Source organism: Peromyscus eremicus, chromosome 1, assembly GCF_949786415.1.
Source record: "Peromyscus eremicus chromosome 1, PerEre_H2_v1, whole genome shotgun sequence".
In the NCBI taxonomy this organism is placed as follows: domain Eukaryota; kingdom Metazoa; phylum Chordata; class Mammalia; order Rodentia; family Cricetidae; genus Peromyscus; species Peromyscus eremicus.
Genome location: NC_081416.1, coordinates 74,724,693 through 74,744,162, shown reverse-complemented (window position 1 = coordinate 74,744,162; position 19,470 = coordinate 74,724,693). Strand labels below are relative to the sequence as shown.

Below are 19,470 nucleotides of genomic sequence, written 5' to 3'. Positions count from 1 at the left end.
CTGAATCACCTGACCTCTGTGACATCGCCTATACTATTACCTACAACATCCTGTTTTGAAACTGTGTTTCTTTAAAAATTATAGTATTATCATTAGTGTGTGTGTGTGTGTGTGTGTGTGTGTGTGTGTGTGTACTCAAGAGTTCAAGGGTGTCACAGCACACTTATAGAGGTCTGAGGACAGCTGTCAGGCTTGTGCTGCCAGTATGCTTCCTTGCCTAGTCATCTCCAGTCCACGACACAGTTTCACCTAGCACAGGCTATCCTCAAACTTGTCCAGGCTATCCTGAAACTTGTCATGAAGCCAAGGCTGGTGTCGAACGCTTTGGTCATTGTGCCTCCGCCAACCAATCTACTGAAAACATTTTTTTAAAGATTTATTTATTTATTATGTACACAGAAGAGGGCGCCAGATCTCATTACAGATGGTTGTGAGCCACCATGTGGGTGCTGGGAATTGAACTCAGGACCTGTGGAAGAGCAGTCAGTGCTCTTAACCTCTGAGCCATCTCTCCAGCCCCCTGAAAATATTTGTAAGAGTCAATTTGCTTCTTGGATTAGGCAATCTATGCCCAGTGTAATGATAATTTATGTAGGCCAGGTGTGGTGGGAGGCACACTTGTGACCCCAGCACTCTGGAGGACCTCCAGGTAGAGGCGTGCCTGGGCTACCAAGCAAGCTACTATCTCTAACAAAACAACCCATGTATGTCCCTTTCCCTAATGTGGCAGAGCGCAGTGGCTCAGGACTACAACTGCGGTTGTTCAGGAAGCGGAAGCAGAACCAGTGAGTCTAGCTGTGGAACCTGCCTGGGCAACATAGCAAGTCTCTGTCTAAAAGAAGTTGGGAAAAATCTAGGAAAAAAAAAATCCAACAAGCAAGCCAAAGGGACTTTAAAAAGTAGGGCCTCGCTGGGCGGTGGTGGCGCACGCCTTTAATCCCAGCACTCGGGAGGCAGAGGCAGGCGGATCTCTGTGAGTTCGAGGCCAGCCTGGGCTACCAAGTGAGTTCCAGGAAAAGGCACAAAGCTACACAGAGAAACCCTGTCTCGAAAAAACAAAACAAAACAAAACAAAACACCTAGGGCCTCACTCTGTAGCCTAGTCTGTCTTCAAACTGAAGGAAATCCTCCTGCCTCAGCTTCACAAATGTTGGAATTATAGCTGTGAGCTTCATGCCTATAGCTTGGTGTTGTGTGACAGACTTTTCCTGGGAAGATGAAACACACATGTCTACTCGACCCAGATAGGGGGCCCACAACAGATCAAAGTATGGATCCCACCAAAGTCTGACTTGGTGAACTAATGAGTTTTACTGGGGTTAAGTACAGGGATATGAGTGAGGGGTTAGTCACGGGAGCAGAAATGACTCAAAGACAGCTGTATTCCCCTAGCACAAGTGACAGCTCACCAAAGCTGGAAACCTGCAGCACAGTGCACAGCCTACAGAAGGCTCAGCAGGTTGGAGAGGGTCCTTTCCAGGCAGCTCAACTGGCCTCCGTGTCTTCATTCTCTTTGACTAATCTCTGCTTCTTCCCTGAGCCTCTTGGCTTGTCTGAGAGTAACTCTTAGTCTTTTTTTTTTTTTTTTTAATATTTTCTTTCTTTATTGAGAAACTTAAGTCTTGGGTACATCAAAACCAATTTCTGGGAGGGGAAAAAATCAGAACCCCCCCCCCCAAAAAAAAAAGTTACCACCCGGGCCATAGCAGAACCCATAGAATATATTCTTATAATTGAAAAATTCTAGGTGCCTCATAATTGACCTCTTGGTACAAAATGACCTATTGAATTTGCAACTTGTGGTTCTTTTTGCGGAGGTCCACAGACAAACTAGGAAGTCTTCAGACTTCAGCTGAATGCCAGGAGGGGTTATTTGGCTTTTGAGTCTTTTTCCTTGTCTCAGAGGCGGCAGCAGCAGCAGCAGCAGCAGCAGCAGCAGCGGCGCCCACCTTCTGGGCGCCTTCTTTCTTGGCACGATGAGCCTGCAGAACTGCCACAGCTTCATCCACCTTGGCACGGAGAGGCTCGGGGGGACTCCAGCATGTGGAGCAGCTCCGAGCTGTCGATTTCCAGCAGCAGCCCTGTGATCTTTCCAGCCAGATTTGAACGCGTTGTTTGGACAAGTGGGAACAAACGCTCCCCCAGCATCTGCTTCTGTTCCTTGGGCGGGGTGTGTGTGCACGCATGTGCTGCAGCCAGCATCGAGGCAGCCAGTGGCTCCTGCCCCTGGCCATGAACTGCGGGCTCTGGTGCCTGCAGTGGCTGAATGGCAGGCAGGGTGAGAGCTGCGGACACTGGAGGCGTATTCGTATGGAGGAGCCACAGCCCTGGGAGCAGCCGCAACTGCAGCGCCAGGTGCAAGGCTTGGCACAGCTGCAGGAACACCTCGGGACTGGCAGCTGTCAGTCAGCCCTTGCTAGGCGGCACCAGCCCCACCAAAGTCCGTAGCCAAGCGGTCCGGGCACTCAGACCCAGTTGGAGCCAGATGGCGAAGAATTGGCATTCCTTGGAAGCCTTGAGGTCTCCCGCCTTGCCGCCAGCGTGGATTAGGCCTCATCTGTGCTAGCTGGTTAGGTGTGTAAAAGGGAGGTCTTTCCTGAGCCTGCGGAACTGCTGGCACAAAGTAGCCCCCGGCTGCAGGCTGAAACTGATTTTAGATGGCATTCGCAGGGAGTGGTTTCATGCCAGCCGCCCGCTGCATATACTGGCTAGTTAGGTGAGCCTTCTGCTCTTCCTTCCTCTGGGCCAGGGCAACATACAGAGGAGCCCACAATTCATCCGTTCATCTCAGTGACTGCTTTGGTCGCCTCTTCAGGAGATGAGAAGCAAACAAAGCCATGACTCTTAGTCTTTATTGTTTATTCTTGGGTGGGAGGGGTCTAGTGAATCTGGTTAGTTTTAGGGACTTCCTGAAGCTAGTTTTGAGTTGTTTCTTTTCTTTTCTTTTCTTTTTTTAGTTTTTTGAGAAGGGTTTCCCTGTGTAGCTTTGGAGCTTGTCCTGGAACTCACTGTGTAGACCAGGCTGGCCTAGAACTCACAAAGATCTGCCTGCCTCTGTCTCCTGAGTGCTGGGATTAAAGGTGTGGGCCACTACCGCCCGGCATTTATTTTCTATTTTAACATGCTTCCCTACATGATGGAATATTTTAATCTAGCAAGAAACTGTTACACAATCCTTGATCTTTTCTGTTGTTTTCTGGTTTATGACTATGTTATGTGGTTCTGGATAGCCTAGAATTTGAAGCAATAGTTGGCTCCAGCCTCTCCAGTTCTGGGATTCCAGGTAAGCATCACCATGTTTATTTTATTTATTTATTGACAGGGTCTCACGGACTCCAGGCTCACCTGAACTACCTATGTAGCTAAGGATAACCTTGAATTTCTGATTCTCCTGACTCTACCTCCTGAGTGCTAGGAACATAGACAAAGGCCACCATGCACAGCTGTATGGGTACTGGGGATCAAACCCAGGGCTTTGTGGAGTCTAGACACCCTACCTACTGAGCATCATCTCCAGTACTCCACCTTTCCCCTTGTCTTAGGTTTTTTCTATTGCTGTGAAGAGACCATGACTAAGGAAAATTAGAAAAGGAAACATTGGCCAGGCAGTGGTGGCGCACACCTTTAATCCCAGCACTCAGGAGGCAGGGGCAGGCAGATCTCTGCCTTGGTGGGTTTCCAGATTCTTTTTTTTTTTTCTGAGACAGGGTTTCTCCATGTAGTTTTGGAGTTTTGGTGCCTGTCCTGGATCTCATGCTGCAGACCAGACTGGCCTCGAACTCACAGAGACCTGCCTGGCTCTGCTTCCCTAGTACTGGGTTTAAAGGTGTGTGCTACCACAGCCTGACCAGATCTTTTAATGAACACTTAGGTTGTTTCTAAAATTTTGAAATTTTAGACATTTTGGTGGCATATGCCTTTAATGCCAGCACTTTGGAGGCAGAGTCAGGGGGATCTTTGCAAGTTCAAGGCCGGCCTGGTAAACATAGTGAATTTCAGTCTAGCCAGGGCTACATAATGAGATATTGTCTCAAAATAAAATAAAAATTTGATATATAAATAATGCTATTGCAATATTATTATTATTTGGTTTTTGGAGACAGGGTTTCTCTGCATGGTTTTTGTGCCTGTCCTGGATCTCGCTCTGTAGACCAGGCTGTCCTCAAACTCACAGAGATCTGCCTGGCTCTGCCTCCCGAGTGGTGAGATTAAAGGTGTGTGCCACCACCACCCAGCTGTAGTATTATTTAAAACATTTTTATGTGTATTGATGTTTTGCCTGCATTGATGTCTATGCACCACTCATGTCCCTAGTGACCTTGGAGTCCATATGAGGTCTGCGGTCATCAGATTCCCTGTAACTGGAGTTACAGTCGGTTGTGAGCCACCATGTGGACATGTGGACACTAGAACCGAACCTGTGTCCTCTGTAGAGCGGCCATCTCTCCAGTCCCTGAATTTCACTAAAACATATTTTATGATGGGAGGCGGTGCCGCACACCTTTAATCCCAGCACTTGGGAGGCAGATCCAGGCAGATCTCTGTGAATTCAAGGCCAGAGATCCGGGACAGGCACCAAAACCACACGGAGAAACCCTGTCTTGAAAAACCAGAAAACAACAACAACAACAACAAAACACCAAAAAAAACCCCACCCAAACATATTTTATGTGTATGGATGTTTTGTCTGTGTATATCTCTGTGCACCATATACATATTTGGTGCCCATGGAGGCCGGAAGAGGGCATGGGATCCCCTGGCACTGGAGTTACAGATGGTTGTTAGCTGTCATATGGGTGTTGGGAATTGAACCTGGTTCCTCTGCAAGAGCAGCCAGTGCTCTTGATTTCTGAGCCATCTCTCCAGCTCCTTGAATTTCATATTTGTCCTTGTCCTTACAAAAAGTGTACAGGCTTTTAAATGCTCTAAATCATTTCATGTAACCAAGAAGCATTTGGTAGTTTCATAGATTTATATTTTAAAGATCAGAAGGTCTGACCCTGAACTGCCTTACACTCATGACATGTTCTTAGTCTAGGGTCTCACTGCTCTCATTTCTAAGATCCAATCCCACTTCCCCGCACCTCTGCCTAGCTCCCGGACTGGAGATTTACTCAGGGTCAAGCACAGGCTAAGCAATCACTCCATCCCCAGACTTCTTTTGTTGCAGGCACATACGTTTATTTTCTTTACAAGATGATGGGGAAAGCCAGGCCGACTGTAATACTGGAGTGCGCTGGGGTAAGGCAAATAGGATCATGAATTCGAGGGCGGCTGGGCTGCACTGAGAGGCCAAATTTTAAAAAAAGGTGAGAAATCGTGGGTTTCGAAACCACGTAAGCTGTAGACACGGGTTAGTGTTGAGCCAGACTAGGGCCACAGGGTCCAGGGTAAAGCCCATCTTTTTTCAGGTCAAACGTCACAATCTATAAACCTTGGCATGTAAGGTCTAAGGGAAGGCAAGCTGAGGCATTACTTAAGTGAAAAAAAACGAGAGTGAGGGACAGAGACAGATCATGCTTTCAGGAGAGAATGCGGAGGGCCAGCGCGACACTGAGTCTGACTCAGTTGACTGGCCAGGGCAGGCGGAAGCACGCCCTCCCCAGTGAAAGTGGGGCCCAGGCGAGGGGCCGGCCGGCCGGAGGAATCTCGGTTCCCACACCGGGGGACTCCAGGCCTTGACTGCAGTTCTGCTCTCAAGCTCAGGGCCCTGGCACCGCCCAGAGCGGGAGGCTGGGCCGTACCATTATGCCTCCAGAGGGGTAGCAGTGTGTGGAAGACGGGCCCCGGGGGAGCGAATGGGAGTTCGTCTTCCCAAAGATGAGGGTGCACACGCGGAGATCATGGGCAATCGAATTCACTTTTCTTTGGTCTCCCTGGGTTCACCGTATCCTCGGGCAAGGGCGGGACCCTGGCCGTGCGCCCCCCCTCGCGCTGTCCAACTTGGTACGCCCCGGGGGCGCGTAGGCGGGAGGCGTACTTAAGGCCGGCGCGGGAGGCGGGGCCGCTCAGTCCTCGCGGCGTCGCTTCGCAGTCGCCTGGAACCCTGTTGCTGGGCGGCCCGTGCGCGCGTGCGCGGACATGGCTTCAAACGGTGAGCGAGGGCGCGCGGCGGCGAGGGCGCGTCCCGGGGAGGCCTCGTTCCCTCCCAGCCAGGCCCTTGGTCTTTCGGCGGGCCTGTGGTGGCGGGCGAGTGTGGGCTCCCGCACCGCTGTGGCGGGAAGCCGGCGGGGGGAAGGAAAGGGGAGGGCGGCGTCGCCATTTTGTGTGGCTCCACGGGCGCCTTTGGCGCGGAGTCTGAGCGCTTTCCCTCTCGGCCCATGCCACTTGGCGAGGGTGTCGAGAGGGACGCTGCCTGGCGACGTGGAGCGAGGGCTGAGGAGGCGCCAGGGCCGTCCAGCTTCGCCCCACCCCCTCCCTGCTTCCCTGCCTGCCGGGCCTCGCTTTGTCGCAGTGCTGCATCCGGGCACTTGGTGCGCGCACGCGCTCCTCTGGCCCCTCCCCCTTTCTCGGCGCGGTTTTTTTTTTTTTTCCCCCCCACCTCGCCCGCCTCGGGTTGGTTTGGGTTTTTGTCGCGAGACCCTCGGCGGAAGACCGCCGGTCCGGTGTCGGCCTCGCCCCGCTCCCCGGGTCCCTCGGGAAGGGGCGGGGCCGCTCTCTTGCCGCCTCCGTGGCCTCCCGGCCGGGGCGGGCGCGCGCAGAACTGGCCCGCGTGTCGGTGAGGTTGGGAGAAGGACCAACGGACGCCGGGATCTGGTTTTCCTGAGGCAGGAAGGAAACGAAAGGAGTCGCTATCCGAGGCCACACCCTCTTGGCTGTCATTTTTTTTTTTTTTTTTTTTTTTTCTGCCTCGTGCGGGGGCAGACCCCGGGTTTCCTGCACGGAGCTGAGCTACTGCTTAGCTTGTTTAATGTGCTCTCTCTGCTTGTCGTGCGCCCGGTAGGCGGGAACGCCATCACTGGGAGGGAGCCACAGGTCTGGAGCCTCGAGGCTACCTAGGGTCAGAGAGCATTGCTGCCTCGTTAGGCTTTGTACTAAAGCTTCACTTCGCCTTCCTAAGGTCTGCAAGGTTGGCCACAGGGTGAATGGATGCTTTTAAGGGCATTTGTTAGGTGTTGGAGGGTCACGTTCTTGACTGTTTGAACTCGAACTCTGTAATAGCTCTGTGACTGTCCAAGTTAATCCTGACTCCTGACACCACTTTTCCTATAGAACTGCTGTGAAGATGAACGTGGGGTGTGTGTGTGTGTTTTTTGCAGGGCTTGGAGAGGCCGAGACAGGATTTTTAAAGTTCATGGATGTTCTCTGCTGTATTTTGAGACTTTTTAAAGAAGAAAAAAATTAAGCCTAGTGTGGTGGTATATGCCTTTGATCCTAGGGATAGGGAGGCAGAGGCAGGGGGATTTCTTGAGTGCTTAGTGTGCATAGTGAATCAGGGACAGTCAGAGGTACATAATAAGAGACCTCCCTCTAAAAAACCAAAAACGAGGAAAAAAATTGAAGGTAAATAATACAGAACCATTCCCTTGACAATATTTTCAGATAGTGGTAGTTATCCACAGAAATCTTTTGGTGGTTTTTTTTTTTTTTTTTTTTTTTTTTTTTTGTTTGTTTGATGCCTTAGGCTGGTGTTACAGCTTAGTGGTAGCTTGTTTAGCATGGTCCAGGTCCTGGATTCTACCCAGAACAAAACAAAAATCTAAGGTTTAGTTGATATCTAGGAATTTGTGCCTTCTTTGCTATTGTATTAAAACTTGCCTATTTCCAGCTTGCTTTACTCACAACTGGTTTCATGAATGATGAAGGACTTAGCCTGTTTTTGCAATAGCATTATTTGATCTGGAATGCCTCTTTTTTTTTTTTTTTTTTCCTCTTGAGACAGGGTTTCTCTGTGTAGTTTTGGTGCCTGTCCTGGATCTCGCTCAGTAGACCAGGCTGGCCTCGAACTCAAGCCTCCCCAGTGCTGGGATTAAAGGTGGTGCCACCACCGCCTGGCAGGATTGCCTCTTTTTTGTTTTGTTTTTTAAGACTTTTTGTAGCCTTGGCTGTCCTGGAACTGGCTCTGTAGACTAGGCTGGCCTCCAACTCAGAGATCCGCCTACTTTTGCCTCTTGAGTGCTGGGATTAAGGGTTTGCCCCACCACCACCCCTGAAGTTGAATTTAAATTCTATTCCAGTCTTAACTAAAATTAACATGACTTTCTTCCCTTCCACCTTTCACAGATTATACCCAACAAGCAACTCAAAGGTGAGTATTGTTTCTGGGCTGGCATTTGATGATGGTAAGGGTGGCCATTGTAACTTTAGTTATCTGTTTTTGTATGCTTTTGTTTTTTATTCTGTTTTAGTTGAAGATAACTTTACTGATCTGTTTCTGTTTTTTTTTTCCCCCCCTCTGTCCTAGCTATGGGGCTTATCCTACCCAGCCTGGGCAGGGATACTCCCAACAGAGCAATCAACCCTATGGCCAGCAGAGTTACAGTGGTTATGGCCAGTCAGCTGACACTTCAGGATATGGCCAGAGCAGCTATGGGTCTTCTTATGGACAGACCCAAAACAGTGAGTCTCTTAGTGGAACACATCTTCACCCATTTTTTCTGAGTGTTAATAGCTCTTCTTAAACCTGAACAGTACTGAAAATCCCATATTTTCCCTTGTCAATCTGTAATTGTTAAAATTTTGTGTCAGTCTTTTTTTAAAAATGATGTATGATTGTTTCTTTGAACAATTTTCTCCATATTTTCATTTTGTGAAAAAGCATGTTTCCTAAAGAGAACCAGTTTTAGGATGGAAGAAAATGGTTTCCTTGAAAATTTTTGAAGTTGTGCTGATACATGTGATTCACAAAGAGGTGGGGTTTGCCCTTAGGTCCAAAAGGACAAAAAAAATACTGTGTCTATATCAGCACATTTAAATTTAGTTAGTAGGGATCTCTTGTGTTTTTTAAAAAGCTAGGCAGGCATTGTGATTTCTGTATCTTTATTTTGTGTGAGTGCAGGCATGCTTGTTACATGGTGCATGTGTAGAGGTCAGAGGACAACTTCCCAGGGTTAGTTGTTGCCCACCTTTGTGATTCCGGTGATTGAACCCAGGTTGATAAGACTTTCACAGCAAGTCCAATTTTCCTTTAAAAAAAAGTGATTTGAATTAGTTTCATTAAGATGCCCAGATTGGCCTTAAACTGTGACCTTCCTACCCCAGTCTTCTGGTAGCTGGCCTTCCTCAGTAAACCTCTTATTAGCAGCCTCTAAGCTGACTTTTTTTTTTTCCCTCAAGTAATAGGTGAGTACTGGGAAGTATATAATGTTTTCTTCAAGCTATGCCTTGCCCCATCCCTCCATTTTCCTTCTGCTAATCTTATGTAGCCTTGGTTGACCTGGAACTGGACATGTAGACCAGTTTGGCTTTGATAGTGGAGATCTGCCTCTGCCTCCCCAATGCTAGGATTAGAGATGAGCACAACTGCACCTGGCCTTTTTTGTCTTTACAGCATTTGTAATTCTGTTTTCTTCATAGCAGGCTATGGCACTCAGTCAGCTCCCCAGGGATATGGTTCCACTGGAGGCTATGGCAGCAGCCAAAGTTCCCAGTCTTCTTATGGGCAGCAGTCCTCCTACCCTGGCTATGGCCAACAGCCAGCTCCTAGCAGCACCTCGGGAAGGTAAGGTAGTATGAGAGTGGGGTAAGGCCAGAAAGTGTTGGTAAATTAATGGTTGGATCTCTGAGTAAAGAAAGGGAATGGACTAAAAGTGAAGGAGGTATTTGGTCATTTTATAGCATAATTCTGATTTTTCTTTGTTTTCCACTTAGTTACGGTGGCAGTTCTCAGAGCAGCAGCTATGGGCAGCCCCAGAGTGGAGGCTATGGCCAACAGTCTGGCTATGGTGGACAGCAGCAAAGCTATGGACAACAGCAAAGCTCCTATAACCCACCTCAGGGCTATGGACAACAGAACCAGTACAACAGCAGCAGTGGAGGTGGTGGAGGGGGTGGTGGAGGTGAGAAAGTGTCTTAGTTTTGTCGTCTTATTCTCTGAATTTGCCCCTTAACTTTAAATTGTGGCTTTCTTGTTTACTAAGTTTCTAATTCTTCCTGTCCTTTGTAGTGGCACCATTGACCGTTTCCGATACTTCACATCCTCTCACTTTTGTTGCTGAGAATTGCAACAGAAATTTATATATGCTAAGCATACATAAGTACTAAGCACCCCAGCCCTGTTTTTTTAAAAGTATTATTATTATTATTTTTATAGGCAACTATGGCCAAGATCAGTCCTCCATGAGTGGTGGCGGCGGTGGTTACGGCAATCAGGACCAGAGTGGTGGCGGCGGTGGTGGCTACGGGGGAGGCCAGCAGGACCGTGGGGGCCGAGGCAGGGGCGGTGGAGGTGGTTACAACCGAAGCAGTGGTGGCTATGAACCCAGAGGCCGTGGAGGTGGCCGAGGAGGCAGAGGCGGCATGGGGTAGGTGTTTCGTGAGTCAGGGAGTACCTTCAGATGGGGAGTGTTGCATGGATCTCCCTTGAAGTCAGTCCCTAGTGCATGATTAGTATTGTTCTCTGGGGATATGTAAGGGCTTTAATTTGTGGGCAGTAGTGTTTCTTTGTATATTCATTCCTATTATGTTTTTGTGAGAACTTGGGAGCCAAAATCTCATTTACAGCTCTTGAGTAGAGATTTGAGTATTGGTGCATTTATTTTCCAAAGAAAAAGAATACATGTAGATGTGGATTGGAGTCATTGTTATCTCAGGCAAGAAACTTGGGAGTAAGACTTCTCTGCAAGGGAAACCTATTAATCCCATTCCTGGGAAATATTAAGGGAAACTTGTTCTGTGTATGCCCATGTGTCTTCCAGGGGAATTGGTAATAATGGTAAACTTGACCTCAGCTTCTAGGAATTGGCTGTTTACTTACTCATCCATATTCTGTAGTTACTTGAATCATGAGCCTGATTTTGCACTAATTTGACTATGGTTTGTGTGTGACTTGGTTCATTTATGGGGTCTTCTGACTGAAGTGTGCAAACTTTGGGGCAAAATACACTTGACAGTGGTATTCTGCTTTCTTATCCCACTGTCCAGCTTTTCTCGTCAGTTTAAATCAGCTTGTCCAACCGGATCTCTCCTTGTTCAAGTAAAACCTTAGATTTGATGTTAAAACAGTTTGTCAAATCTCTTGGTGACTTTGAAGGACCCTGTTATCTCCCTAAAAGGGGAAAAATGTCAGTTGATGTTCCCTTTTTTTTTTTTTTTTTTTTTGAAAAAAGTAGGTTTTTTGAGTTTGTTCATGGTAAGTATTCAGAGGTGGGTGGGGGTAGTCTCAAAAAACATGCAAAAATATGGAAAACTCTAGTTGTGTGCGTGTGTTTAATGCAAAACTTTAAAAGAAAAACAACTGTTATGTGACTGTTAACTTGCTCTGCATTTTATGTGCCACAGGTATGAAAGGTGACATTGCAAAATACTCCGCTCTTCTCACAGTGTAGAAGGGGTGACCCCGGGGGTGAAGGGTGATCAAAACCAGCTCAGTAGTAAGGATAGGGCTTAGCTGAGTTTGTCTTGCTTTAAGGGGAAATTGCCTTTGGTTATGACTTTTTATGGAATGGGGTTGGGTCTGCTTGCTGCTTTCAAAGCAAAAAAACCACACACAAAAAATGTGTTCAGGGCTATCCCAGGGGCCTGGTGTGAAATGTCTTCTGGGTAATTTGGGGTAGATCTTTTAAACCAACTGCTGGGTTGTCCACCACTTGCAACAAGAGGAAAAAAAAAATCTACGTCAGAAGAACAACCAAGGAAAAATGAGCTTTTTTTTTTTTCCAGGGGATATAGATACAACTTTTTAAAGAAAAATCCTTAACTGTGTCTGAGAAATTGCACACGTGTGTGTGATAAGCTCAAAGGTCAGACAAGGATGGTCAGGAAGGGGTGTATTTTAGTAGCCACTTGAATCTTTTTCCCAAAACACCTACCCATGTTTGGGGAATGTTGAAACAAAAACACAAAAACAAAAACAAAAACCTTTTGTAGCTGTTGGAAGCTTCATGTCCTTTCTTCTAACTTGTCTTCTCCAGCGGAAGTGACCGAGGTGGCTTCAATAAATTTGGTGGTAAGTGAACAGAGTTTCCAAAATTCCCAAATCCCAGCAATGCTTTGTCTGATTGTTCATTTGCAGATGTCTTAGCTTGTTAAGTGTCAAAGGTTTCTAAAGTGTCTGTAGCCACCTCCAGGAAGGGGGTGGGGTAGAATGCCTCCTGCTGCCAGATGTGTGCTAACCTGGAGGCAGGCAGGCAGGGATAATCTCTTGCTACTTATTTGGTTTTACCCAAGTTAAAAGAAATATTTAGACCTCTTGATGGGTGTTGCCACGTCTAGCACTTAGTGACCACACCATCATGAGCAACTGGAGTGTTTTGGAACATGTGGTGCCAACTTGGCTTTAGGATCCTTTTGATCAGTGTGTCTAAGGAGAGAAAGGAGAGAGAGTGTGTGAGTGAGTGAGTGTGTGTACATAACCTCCCAAATGTTTTAATCAGGGAGAGGGACATGAACTATTGCCCTGCCCTGAGGATGATAATGTTGGTATATATGCTTATATTAAATACTAAGTGATGTCAATGCAATTCTACATATGTACTCAGACAAGCGCATAGAAACTAGATCTGGGAAGGAAGGTGTGGACTACTTCAAGAAAAATCTTGAGAGCATGTGTTGCTCATGGGAAATAACCAGGTTTAAAACAGCACAAACTTGGATTCATGGAAAAATGGCAAATTTGAGAAGTCTCCCAGTAAGCTGGAACTTTTCTGGTTGTTAAACAAAATGGTTTTTTGATTTGTCTAAACACTTAAAGCCAAAGGCTTGGGTTCATGACTTAGGTGTCTTTGTGTACAGGTACAATATTTATATATGGAATTTAGATAAACATTGGTTAAAGATGGTGTCTGGGAAAAAAAAAGGCTGTATTATGAAAATAAGATTTCTGGTCTATTCCCTTGGACATGCTTTTAAACCACAATAGCTACTATGTATGTTTCTTACTTTCATGTTGCTTTGGGGAAACAACATGGTTAAGAATGGTTTTCAAGATGAAATTAAAAATTGTTCTACAAGGGTTGTCTTTTGGTATTAAAAGTTTGGAGAAACTGGATGGATGCACATCATATTGTTGGTGTTGAGCTTATGTCTCTCTGGTGAGAGAACAGGGCCAAGTTATGGATGAGTTGGTTGGTTAATTTAAATGAGTTACTGAGTTTGTACTGCCCCATCCCCATCTGTGCTGAGGACATTTCCCAGCCTAGCTGGGGGAGAGTATTTTCTTGAAGTGTGGCATTATCCCTGTGTGGGGACTCAAAGTAACAGATCTTAAGAAAGGAGCCTGTGTTGTCTCCCTGAGACCCGCCTAGAGTCTATTTTCCACTGGGCAGGCCCCAGGATAGGGTTTGGAGAGAGGCTGGAAGCATTTACTTGATACATTGCAAGAATTTTGATTAGATGTTAATTTATTGCCTTATCTGTCCTTTCCTGTTAGCTAATGGCTCCCTTTTTTTGTTTTTGTTTTCTTTTTTTTCATGTAACTAAGGCCCTCGGGATCAAGGATCACGTCATGATTCTGGTGAGTTCATGGTTTTCATGCAGTGTTCATCTGGATATTCTTTGAAACAAATAACTGAAAAAGTGGGGAGAAGGGAGGGAGTTTAACTGTACCTGGTCAGTGATTTATATAAATATCAGAAGTACTGGATCCAGAAGTCTAGGATGGGTCTGGTAATTATCATTTCTAGTAAGTCCCAGGTGATATTTTGGCTGCTACAGGCCTTGCTTGAAAGGTATTCATTTAAAGTTAGTAGTGGCGTTTTTGTTTAGTATTTTCAAGACAGGGTTTCTCTAACAGCGCTGGCTATCCTGGAACTTGCTCTGTAGACCAAGCTGGCCTCGAACTCAGATCTGCCTGTCTCCTGAGTGCTGAGTGAGATTAAAGGTGTTGGCCACGACACCTGGTTAGTAATGGCGTTTTTAAGTGCACATATAACTAATCCAGGTGCATACCTTTATTCCTAGCAGGCTGATCTCTGAGTTCAGATCTAAGCTACCCTGATCTACATACAGAGCTAGTTCCAGGACAGCAAGGGCTGTGCAGGTGAACAGTCTTAAACCCAAACAACAAGAAAATGCACATATCTAGATTGTTGAATAAACAACATTCAGTGAATAAAAGACCAGATTGCAAGATGTATAAAGGGAAGCAATATCTCTTGATGGTATTACTAATTTGAATGTGAAGTGGGTCCCCCCCCCATAAATTTTTTTTTTTTTTTGAGGCCGAGTCTATACTTATCCCTGGCTGTCCTGGAACTGGAACTTAATAAGTAGACCAGGCTGTCCTAGAATTCAGAGATCTACCTGCCTTTGCCTTCCAAATGCTGGGATTAGAGGCATGTTCTATTATGCCTCACCAATGTGAAATGGGGTTTTTTACTAAGGGGTCTTGGAGTGAAAGTTGGGAAAGTATTCAAGGATAGTTATGAGACTAAACATAACATTTTTAAGGAGGTAGATGAATATTCAAATACTAGAATAAGGATGGATTGTTTTGGATTGGATTGTCTAAATCAGTGGTTCTCAACTTTCCTAATGCTGTGATCCTTTAATACAGTTCCCTAACCATAGTTATTTTCATTGCTACTTCATAACTGTAATTTTGCTGATGTTATGAATTGTAAATATCTGCTTTCCTATGGTCTTAGATGACCCCTGTGAAAGGGGTTGAGAACCATCGATCCCCGTGGGTATCGGTCTGTATAATAAAATATTCGTTACATGACTGGTCAGAATTCTGAGCGTTTCCCTTGAAATCTTTAATAGCAAATACTTAAGCACATTTCAAATACCTAATACTAACCTTTGTCTTTCCTGTGCTCTTCACTTTTCTTTTATCCTTTGTTGAACAAGTAGAACAGGATAATTCAGACAACAACACCATCTTTGTGCAAGGCCTGGGCGAGAATGTTACCATTGAATCGGTGGCTGATTACTTCAAGCAGATTGGAATTATTAAGGTACGTGTGAAACAGTGTAGGTGCTTCCTCTTTACCTGTTAATAAAAACAGCAGTCTGGGTTCTGGGTGGCGGCATATGCCTTTAATCCCAGCACTGTGGAGGCAGAGGCACATAGATGGTTGGATCTCTTGAGTTCCAAGGCCAGCCTGGTCTACAGAGCTAGTTTTTCAGGACAGCCAAGGCTATACAGAGAGGTGGAAGGGGAAAAAATAAAGGTCTTGTTGATTGTTAATAGCAAAAGCAATCTGGTTGACTTTTTTTTTTTTTTTTTTTTTTTTGAGATTAGGGTGTTCACTATGTAGCACGGGCTGGCTTTAAACTTGGTACAATACTTAAAACTGTTAAATTTCAGTAGAGCCCTGGTTGCACATACCTTTATTCCCTGGAGAGACAAGTGATCTCTGAGTTCAATGCCATCCTGATCTACATAGTAAGTTCCAGGACAGCCAGGATTTTGTAAAGACCGTGCTTCAAAAAATAAAAATTAATTTGAATGTTGGGATTGCAAGTGTGTGCCTCTTGTATCTGGCAAAGCCAAAGTCTAAAAGGTTGTCGCCACCTTAATTTATTGAGCAAAGAATATTTTGTTGTTGTACTTTCTAAGAGAAACCACAAAAAGATAGGTCTGATGAAGGAGGTACTCAAGGGCATAGTATAAACCAGGGCTTAAGTTCATGAGAGGTAAGAAGAGTATCTGGGAAGAGAGGAGCCCAAGTTCGGAAGTAAATCTCAGGAATGATGGAGGTTCTGTGTTTCCATAGGCTCTACATTGGTAGATTGAACCCACTTTAGATCATGTTAATTTTGAACTTGTCCAGACTAAAATAGTATAACATCTACAGAACCATATTCTAAAACAGTATACCATACTGTATAACATTACTATTTAGGTATTGTAAGTAATGTGGAGTCTTGCCTAGAGATTGAACCCTGTGCTATTTTGTGGTTGCTAAGAAAGTACTGTAACCATTGAGTACATTCAGCCTATACAGATGATTTAGAGAATACAGAGTTGTGTGTAGGTTATATACAAACACTAGGCTAAAACCTCCCTGTATCTTCTAAAAATTGATGATTCATTTTGTTTTCTTTAGACAAATAAGAAAACTGGACAGCCTATGATTAATTTGTATACAGACAGGGAAACTGGCAAGCTGAAGGGTGAGGCAACAGTCTCATTTGATGACCCACCTTCTGCTAAAGCAGCTATCGACTGGTTTGATGGTATGTGTAAGAGATGATTCAGTTTGGTTCTTGTAACATATGGGTCATGAGGATGGAGCTTGGGTGATCAGGCTTGGCAGCAGTCAGCGTTACCTGCTGATCCATCTTGTGTACCTTTGGTACTTTCTTGATGTGTAATTTCAGTGTAAGCTCCTTTGTTTATGTTTCATTAGTTTATAAGTCATTTTAAGAAGGCAGTCTGCTCTTAGATTTTAAAAATTTTAATTCATGTGTATTTTATTTGATGTGCATTGATATTTTTGCCTGCATATATCTCTGTGAGGGTATCGATCCCCTGGCACCGGAGTTAAAGGCAGGGGCTAGCAGCCATGTGAGTGCTGGGGATTGAACCCAGAGAGTAGCCAGTGCTCTTAACCACTGAGCCATCTCTCAAGCCCATTTCTCTTAGTTTTTAAAAGTGTTTTAGATCTGTAGGTTTAAACTCTCTCAACATTTACTGTAGATCTATACATGCCATGGTATAGGCATAGAGAGAGGTCAGTGAACAAACGATGTGAAGTTAATTCTCTCCTTCCACCATGTGGGCTCATGGGATTAAATTTAGATCATCAGGCTTGGTGGCAAGCACTCTCACCCACCCAGCCTTCTTGCTCTCCCTGATTTTTTATGGTGCCTGGGGATCTAAACCAGGCCCTTGCATATCACACTGCATTTTATATTCCCTGCTCCCAAATCTTTTCATATTTACCTTTATATTTTTTTTTCTAAATGTATTGATTTTTGAAAATTAATTTACAGCGGAGCTGGGTGTCGTGTTTTTAATCCTAGTACTCAGGAGGCAGAGGCAGGTGGATTTCTGAATTTGATGTCAGCCTGGTGTACATAGTTCCAGTACAGCCAGAGCTAAATAGTGAGGCCCTGTCTCAACCCCCCAAAACAAAACCTTAACATGTAATAGATTTCTTTCAACATAGGGTTTAGGGTTTTCAAATATATTTCATTTTGGTTAATTAACCCATCTTTATTTCTTTAGGTAAAGAATTTTCTGGGAATCCTATTAAGGTTTCATTTGCTACCCGCCGAGCTGACTTCAATCGGGGTGGTGGAAATGGTCGTGGAGGCCGAGGGCGAGGAGGTGAGCCATTTACTTTTTCTGGTTTAAAGAGGTCATCAAGCATAATGTGGAAGAAGAGGAAAAGAAGTTTCATGGAAAAGGTAGACTAACCAGATGAAGGAAATACATTCATAATTATATTTGTACTAGGACCTATGGGCCGTGGAGGCTATGGAGGAGGTGGCAGTGGTGGCGGTGGCCGGGGAGGGTTCCCCAGTGGCGGTGGTGGAGGTGGCGGACAGCAACGAGCTGGGGACTGGAAGTGTCCTAATCCGTGAGTGAATTTAGCTCTTTTTAAAGAATTCTTATGTGCATGATCCTTGATACTATGTTAAGAGTTAGAAAGATATTTTTTTTAAAACTAAGATCCTGTAGATGGAAGATTAGGCTAATAGTTTATTTAGGGAGGGTTAGTTAAAGTCTTCTAAGTCAATACCTAGAACTCCATTTGTCACTGTTGCTTCCCTATTGCTGTGATAAAATGCCATGACAAAGGCAATTTATAAAAGAAAGTGTTTAATTTGGGGCTCACCGTTCACAGGGTAAGAGTGGAGACTAATCATGGTGGGGACCATGGGACAGGCAGGCATGACATGGAGTAGTAAGTAGCTGAGCACTCATATCTGGAGATAAAAACTATCTCCGAGGCAAGAAAGCAAGCACTAACTGCTCTTTTGAAGTCTCAAAGTCGGTCCCTTGCCTGCCTGCTTTTACTCCCAATACTTACATCAACTGGCGACCAAGTATTTGAACGTGAGCCTAAGAGGGCCATTCTAATTCAAACCACAGATGGAAACCTACAACTGAGATTCTATGTGGGTAGGATAATGTAGGGTAGCATTGGTGTCCTGGACAGAAAGGTGATGGATGACTCATGTGCAGACCTAGTGGAGTGAGACTAAGATTTCAAACATGAATTACTGAAGTGTTTGAAACTGAGCTGTGGCAAACTTTACCATGGAAAGGAGGCTGTAGTGGGGAAAGGTAGTGGTCTAGGTTTAGTAATACTTTTTTTGTTTTGGCTCCTACTTGAGAAACAAAGGCTTTGCAGTCTTGTGAATTCAGTGATCTGGACTGCACTCTTCCAAATTAATTCTCTTTCATTTTTTTAGTACATGTGAGAACATGAACTTCTCTTGGAGAAATGAATGCAACCAGTGTAAGGCCCCTAAGCCAGATGGCCCGGGAGGAGGACCAGGAGGCTCTCACATGGGTAAGAACGGAGCAGAGCTTGTTACAGAAGTCCTAAAAGTACTCTATGCTTTTGATTTGGAAGGGTAGTGGGAGGGAAGGTAGAAGAACAAGCATATATGTCATTTTTTCTGTCCTAGGGGGTAACTATGGTGATGATCGTCGTGGCAGAGGAGGCTATGATCGAGGCGGCTACCGGGGCCGAGGCGGGGACCGTGGGGGCTTCCGAGGGGGCCGGGGTGGTGGGGACAGAGGCGGTTTTGGCCCTGGCAAGATGGACTCTAGGTGAGTAAGTCTAAATCAAAACAAAAATAGAGAAATTGGTCAGAGGTCGGGAGAAAATAAGGTTTTGCCAAGTGATTTCCTAGGAAAGGACAGAGCTCAGCTGGTTACATTATTGGGAAGGGGGAGTAGAAGAATTAGGAACACAGTCTTAAAAAAAGTCATTTGTTGGGTATTGGGACAAGTAGGATATTTGAAGGGTGTGCATGGGTAGTCTGGTGTAACTCATAATAACTGATAATTCTTCTTTCAGGGGTGAGCACAGACAGGATCGCAGGGAGAGGCCATATTAGCCTGGCTTCTGAAGTTCTGGAACAGCTCTTCTTCCTGTACCCAGTGTTACCCTTGTTATTTTGTAAACTTTCAATTCAGGATTGCCCATGGATTTTTTTTTTTTTTTTTTTTTTTTTGGTTTGTGTGTATGTGTGTATGTGTGTGTGTGTGTGTATGTGTGTTGTTTGTGTCAGACTACCATAATTGTAACCATATCTCTGGTTCCCATTAAAAAACATCATTTTAGTTAAAGTCTGTTGCGCCCCCAGTTTACTTTCTGGAGGATGGGTCTGTGTTAGGCACGTGGGGAAATATTCCCTCACATCATCTTGCATAGCAGGAATTTGAATAATTGTTCCTATCTAGCG

The 19,470-nt window shown here is 45.2% G+C and overlaps 1 protein-coding gene across 2 annotated transcripts; it reads left to right on the top strand.

Moving 5' to 3' along the window:
- The first annotated feature begins 5,987 nt into the window (after nucleotides 1-5,987).
- On the top strand, nucleotides 5,988-19,201 carry Fus (FUS RNA binding protein). 2 transcript variants are annotated; one of them, XM_059266162.1, is made up of 15 exons: nucleotides 5,988-6,094; nucleotides 8,224-8,248; nucleotides 8,405-8,559; nucleotides 9,520-9,661; nucleotides 9,811-9,998; nucleotides 10,253-10,463; nucleotides 12,072-12,106; nucleotides 13,580-13,612; nucleotides 14,953-15,056; nucleotides 16,152-16,281; nucleotides 17,276-17,377; nucleotides 17,507-17,630; nucleotides 18,469-18,569; nucleotides 18,688-18,832; nucleotides 19,083-19,201. In XM_059266162.1, exons 1-15 carry the CDS (start codon nucleotides 6,082-6,084, stop codon nucleotides 19,120-19,122), a joined length of 1,548 nt encoding a protein of 515 aa, XP_059122145.1. In that variant the 5' UTR covers nucleotides 5,988-6,081; the 3' UTR covers nucleotides 19,123-19,201. The 2 variants fall into 2 exon arrangements, with proteins under 2 accessions (XP_059122145.1, XP_059122136.1); XM_059266153.1 differs by having other exon boundaries at nucleotides 9,517-9,661.
- The last annotated feature ends 269 nt before the right edge of the window (nucleotides 19,202-19,470 follow it).